The following is a 6109-nucleotide window of genomic DNA, read 5'->3' as shown; positions in this document are numbered from 1 at the left end:
CGTCGTGTTTACAGAGGTGCTTTGGGAAAATATGCCATTCTGACGCTCTTTACTCCCAGCAGCAGCAGCTCGATCTCCAAGTCTTCTCCTAAACAATGATACTGAGGACTGATGTCCTTTATTGTTCTTTCTCCGCCTGCATCAACCCAGTTCTACTTTCTGCCAGTTTGGGGGAGACGCGTTGGATCTGAGTTTCTTGCACGATTTACCGATTATTATTTTTTTTGGAGGGGGGAGGGCGGGGAGGGACTTTATTTCTAGAACATTGCCCGCGATACCAGAGAGATAAGAGTTTGGCGGAATGAATCGACCAGTTGTGAAAATCCTGACAACGTTGTTTGCGTGCATCTTAGAAACAAGCAACTTCAGGTATTTATTGGGGGAAACAGTGCACGAATTGTCTTGTGTTCGTTCCCTTTGCCATTTTTGCAGGTTATTAGCATAACCAGGTCGGCGACTGGAACAATAGGGAATTGCACAGCACGTATTGCATTACTTCCAATGTGTCTTGGTCTTCTCAGCGTTGTATTGTAGTAGCAAAGCAACCCCAGCCTATGGGAGAGGTTGTTGTGTCGGATCGAAGCCCGATATTGTAAACATACTAGTAGTTGATGCGTTAAACGTGAGAAAACTTCAACGTGTTCCCCCTAATTTGCTGCCTTTTAAGCGGAAGGCGAAAACTATCCCCTTGAATTGCCAACACACAGTTCTTACCGAGGTGGTGGCGGAAGTTCTTGAAATTCCATCTCATTCTTGTGAACGTGAAGCTATGTGGAGCATTCGTGATTTCAGATAATCGTAAATATTTGGTAATGCAACCTCGCGATTCCAATTTTTCCTTGACGTTTGATGTTGAGATTGGCTTAACCTGTTAATAGGATCCATCATGTATAAACAATAGACGGTTCCCCAACGAATCTGTTACATCTCCTACAATAAATAAAGATTGCTCGCCTTAAATTGGGGGGAGGTTTGATGGCTGATCTCTGTTAGTGGACTACTTTTTGTGGATCCCTGTTGCATCCAATAGCTTTGGAAATAACTGGCTTTCGGCGGAATGAAACGTGTTTAGATTGAAATCTGTTTGATATGTATCGTCCCCTGAAGCCAGACTCTGACATTTTTTAAAGTAGTCATTGGAAAAATGTGTGTACTGTAGTTGAAAAGAGAATCAGACTGGGCACCAATAAGTGGCACTTTTGCACGACACTTTGACCCTTTGCTAGATTTTGAGAGCGCCCATACTATTTACATTCAAACTCACTGCCTTGTAGTCTCCATGCAATTCAGCGCTAAGTCTTTGTATTTGAGCACATTTTCAGCGCAGCTCTTCCTAACGCCGGGTTGTATTTTCTTCAGGTTAGCTCTCTCCAAGGAACATGATTCTAGATCTTCAACCAAGCCGGCCTCGCAGACCATGTCCCCCTCAGATTTCCTGGACAAACTGATGGGGAAGACATCAGGATACGATGCCAGAATCAGACCAAATTTTAAAGGTAAAGAAGTGATAGGCCAATATCGATGCAGAAATAGTCTGACGATTCTGTATCTAGATCGATTCTGATAATTAGCGTGCCTCTGAATTTAGTAAGGGATTAGATGTGTAAGAGAGGATTTAACATAACAGTTGTTTGACTGACTTTGATAGACCCATATCGCCAACTTTGGTTGGAGTGTAGCAACGTCAGTAACATTTACACACACAAGCTGCACAACGAGCCGGATTCAACCCTTAATGTGCTCAAGATATAAAACTGTCAATTAAAAGGCAACGCCCGATCTCCAAGCACTTTGAGGCTATTTTCGTTTGCTCTATCCTTCCATCAAATGGAATGCCCAGAGTCAGGATCATTGAGGCAAACGCTAAAAGAAATCACATGCCATTCCAGTCTAACTTACCCAAGGAATGTAACTGTTCTGAGGTCTGCTAGGAATATTGACACCCGTTTTCCTTTAATAATGCAACCATTTTCTCCGAGTTATATAACCCGTGGTAAAGCTAAAGTAGGTTTATATTAACCCTCCGCCTTATTATTCCCAATGCTAAAAGCAATCGTTAAAGTATGTTTGGGTTAAGGGCAACATTTTGCACGGGGGATATGGTGATTGCTTATTTTGCAGACGATTCATTTATAATGCAGGCATTGCGATGTACATATGAACGTTTACAGTTAATGTTCCACCTGATGAACATTGATATGCTTTTAGAATATTTATGCATACTCAACAGTGTCCAGTAAGTGCTGCAAGTCAGCTCTATCGGTCTGTCTAATCAGAGTGTCGTACCATCCCATGGATCAATCTATATTCAGACAACTGATAGCCAAAGGGTTTAATACCTCTGGGAAAACATTGATGTAATTAAATCTGGATACCAAGCATTCAATAATGTATTATTGGTGTGAAAGCGTTCTTCAGATAATTTATTCTCCTATAGTCCCCCCCACCCGACATGTGCACACAAAAGCAAGATTTGATATCTAGTAAAAAGATGATGCTGTTGTGAAGATTCTTGCGACCTATACTGCTTCACACTGAATTGATGCAGATTTTTTTGATTATGTCTGATACATTAGTTTTGTAATAACTTGACATCACATGGAGTCCACAGCACAGAAATAGGCCATTCAGCTCAACTGGTCTATACTGGTGTTTATGCTGCACATGAGCCTCTCCCACCCCTCTTCAACTAACCCTATCAGCATATCCTTGAACCACATTGTTCATTCTCACTTACCAGAAAGAGTGGTTATGGTGGGAGAGGGGAGGGGGTCACAACAAATGATGTCTGATTTCAATGTGTTTGTGGGATAGAGCGTGTGGAGATGGTAACTCAGGAATAATAGGCATGTGGCAACAATATTTTATATTTCAGTATTTTTTGCAGAGGAGTAGGGCTCGTGATTGTGAATAACATCTTAATCAATGAAGACTAGTAGTGATTTATGGCACTTCCCATTGAAGGCAGAAGCTGAAAGGTAGATACTTTATCTCTGGTTGCTGTTGGAGTCCATACTTATGTCCACATGTGTATGTTCATTTCAGTATTTGGTCCAAATATTAGCACAAGATACATATTCTATCTTTTGACTGTTTTTCTCTTTCAAGATCTGTGTTACTTGTTAATTTTATATATCTGATTACATTGAGATTTCTGGGGTGCTTTTCCTTTTGCTGTTTTATTTGCTTGTTTCCAGCATCTTAAAGGACACCAATACTGCCCCAATATCGATCTGTGGCATTAAGGGTAACTGCTTTTGGAAGGGAAGGGGGTGGGGGTGGTAGTTTATACTTAGAAGCAACCTCATGTTGCCATGTTTTCAGATTAATTTCCTCCCAATCATTTACCTGAAGTTTGCTTAAGGGACAGAAGTGCTGCCTTAAATTGATGCATAGAATTTTCCTCAATGATTATCTGTTATTTGTACAATGTTACCAAAGTTAATGGTAGATTTGTGTAACTGTACAAGTGAGAAAATAGGTTGAACACATAATCCAGTTGGTCAGTCATTCACTGTTTATTAATAAATAGGGAGGAAGGAATTAGAAGTTTGTTCATTTTCGGAATCTGTGGTTGGAATAAATAGTGGTACATGAAGAATTGTCTCAATATATGCTGAATATCATCTAATAATTACAGCAGCACATGAGGGTTATGCAAACTATTTGAATTCTGACATGGTCAACCTATTTCTTTGACAGGTTTTGTCATTTGTAGAACATTTTCTGTACCCCATCATTTGAATATACATCTTCCTTTGTTCATTAAAGTCATCATTAAACCACAAGAATGGTTCTGATGATTTTTATCACAGAAACAAAACATAATTAGTACTAAGAATACCTAAAGACTCCTAACCAATGCCAATTAACCATATATTTATTACTTGCCTGGTTATAAGTTAAAGAACATTGTCCAAAGGCTGCTATAAATGCACCAACACTGAACGGTGTTTGTGGCATGTGTGTGCAATGGATTTAAATGACAGTAGTATAGTGCAAAATAAATCATCAAATATTTTCACAGAATACTTTGGTAATCCATTAACAAGGCCAATATGTAGCTCTAATAGAATATTCACACTTGAGCTATGCTTTTTTCTCGATGAATATTTGCATTAGATCCTAATCGTTCCAGATATTACACAGCGGTCTTTTGCCATTTTGTGGGGGAAATGACTTTCATTGTAATCATACTGTATTACATTTCCAATTCCTTATCCCTTCTGAGATGCTGTACTACTTTATTCAAAGATTTATAAAGAAACATTCTTTTTGCCATGTTCATTATTCCAGCTCTTTTTTGCATTTAGTATGGCAGTTTTATCAAATGTTTTTTAAAAAGAAGATATTTCCATTTTCCAATGTGGCAGCGAAATTGGAGATCAGAAAGATAATAAAGCTGTTGTATAAAGTGCCTGAAAGGAATTAACAGCCACAGTGGCACACATACCTTCTGTATGAGATTTACTTTATTTGCCAAAGCGGGCTGAGTTATTGGAAACGTTCTCTCATCTGTCCCTTGCCCCAATGGCAGCTCATTGAGTATGTAAAGAAACCGCTGAATGATTTTGTATTCAGATTAAGTGGGCATGCAGGTTGCAGAGGTAGGGGGTGAATAGCTTCAGAGACATGGCAGGGAAAGCCAGCTGATGAGGTGCAGTAGATGTGAAGCATTTTATTTGTTCACTTTAAAGCTTCTATTAGAATGCAAGGAGAAATAATCTGCTGTTTAAGAAGCATAATGCAAGGTGTCTTCAACATCAGGTAGTTGAGTCCTTATTATACTTTGTTGCATGATTTATGTTAGAGGGGAAGAGTTTCAGAAAGATTCTTCTGGAAATGGTTGTTGATATTTTCTGTGGTTGTTTCGCAATTGTTCTTCATGTTTTTCCAAATATGAAATGGTTGATTTAATAGTTTTGTTGTTATTAATTCTAACAACTTAACTATATAAGTAATATTGTATTGGGACCAAAAAATGAAAAGAATAGTTGTGGGAATAATAACACAATCAAAAATGATCACTGTTAACAAGTGAAGTGTCAAAATAATGGCAGAGCCATTCAGACTCTATCTTATGGTGGAGGGTAGTGCTTTCATTCACTGAAAAAGAAGAGATTGCTTCATATGACTGCGCTTTCTTTCTGATCTTTAGATTTAAAGTTCGGTTTACAATACCAATGCTCATAATAAAAATACATGCCAGTAAAGCTGTCCAGCAAGAATGGTTAGTGTGTCTGCATGCTACTCCCTAGGAACTCATTACATATAGATACCCACATTGTATACCAAAGATGGACTCTAGTATTCAAAATTTGCTGGAGCCAGTCGATGATCCATATTAATACCACAGTCTTTGGATGACTTGCATTCTAGGTGTTGTAATGGATTATGTAGTGTTGTGAATGTCCAATAATATAGCATGTAAGGTTACATGAAAAAGTTGGGGGGGGCTAGGGACAGTGGTTGTGTAACAGAGCTTTGATTATAAAATACATAGATATAAGCAAACTGCAAATTATGAATTTATTTGGTTAAAATTAAAGCATTAGAAGACAACTGTTACACTATTTCAAATTTATTATAGACCACGAATCAGTGGGAATAAGGTAGGAGACAGGATGAGCAGAGAAGTATGCAAAAATAACATGTATATTAATGTGTGACTTTAATTTTCTAAAGATAGACTCAGGTAAAAGTGATGTAAGTGGCAAAGAAGGAGAGGGGATTTTTCATTGTGCTAAGGATTGCTTCTTAGATCAGTATGTTTTTACCCCATAAAGGAAGGGGGCAGTTTTGGATCTAGTTACAGGAAATGAAGTTGGACAAGTAGGTAATGTAATAATTGGGGAACATCTAGGGAATAGAAACTATAACATAATTAGGTTCAAAATATGAAATTGAAAAAGAGAGGGAATGGTCAAAGATAAATGGACCCGACTGGAAGAAAGCAAATTCCAATGGGGTAAAGAGGGACTGAGCTCAGATACACTGAAAAAAAATGCAGGAAAGACCATGGGCAAACATTGGGAAACTTTGCGCTTATTTTATATGACCTGGACTTGAGTATAGGAGCAGAATATCAATATCAAAATTTGAAGACAAC

At 38.3% G+C, this 6109-nt stretch overlaps 1 protein-coding gene across 1 annotated transcript in view; it reads left to right on the top strand.

Moving 5' to 3' along the window:
* Positions 1-301: 301 nt before the first annotated feature.
* Positions 302-6109, top strand: part of glra2 (glycine receptor, alpha 2) — a 164068-nt gene continuing 158260 nt past the window's right edge. Inside the window, exons 1-2 of the mRNA XM_067992687.1 lie at positions 302-369; positions 1360-1496. Coding sequence (XP_067848788.1) covers positions 302-369; positions 1360-1496 — 205 coding nt within the window. The remainder of the gene's footprint in view (positions 370-1359; positions 1497-6109) is intronic.

This window comes from Heptranchias perlo, chromosome 11 (assembly GCF_035084215.1).
Source record: "Heptranchias perlo isolate sHepPer1 chromosome 11, sHepPer1.hap1, whole genome shotgun sequence".
NCBI classification, from domain to species: domain Eukaryota; kingdom Metazoa; phylum Chordata; class Chondrichthyes; order Hexanchiformes; family Hexanchidae; genus Heptranchias; species Heptranchias perlo.
The sequence above is the reverse complement of the archived record's forward strand: the minus strand, read 5'-3'. Positions and strand labels throughout refer to the sequence as shown.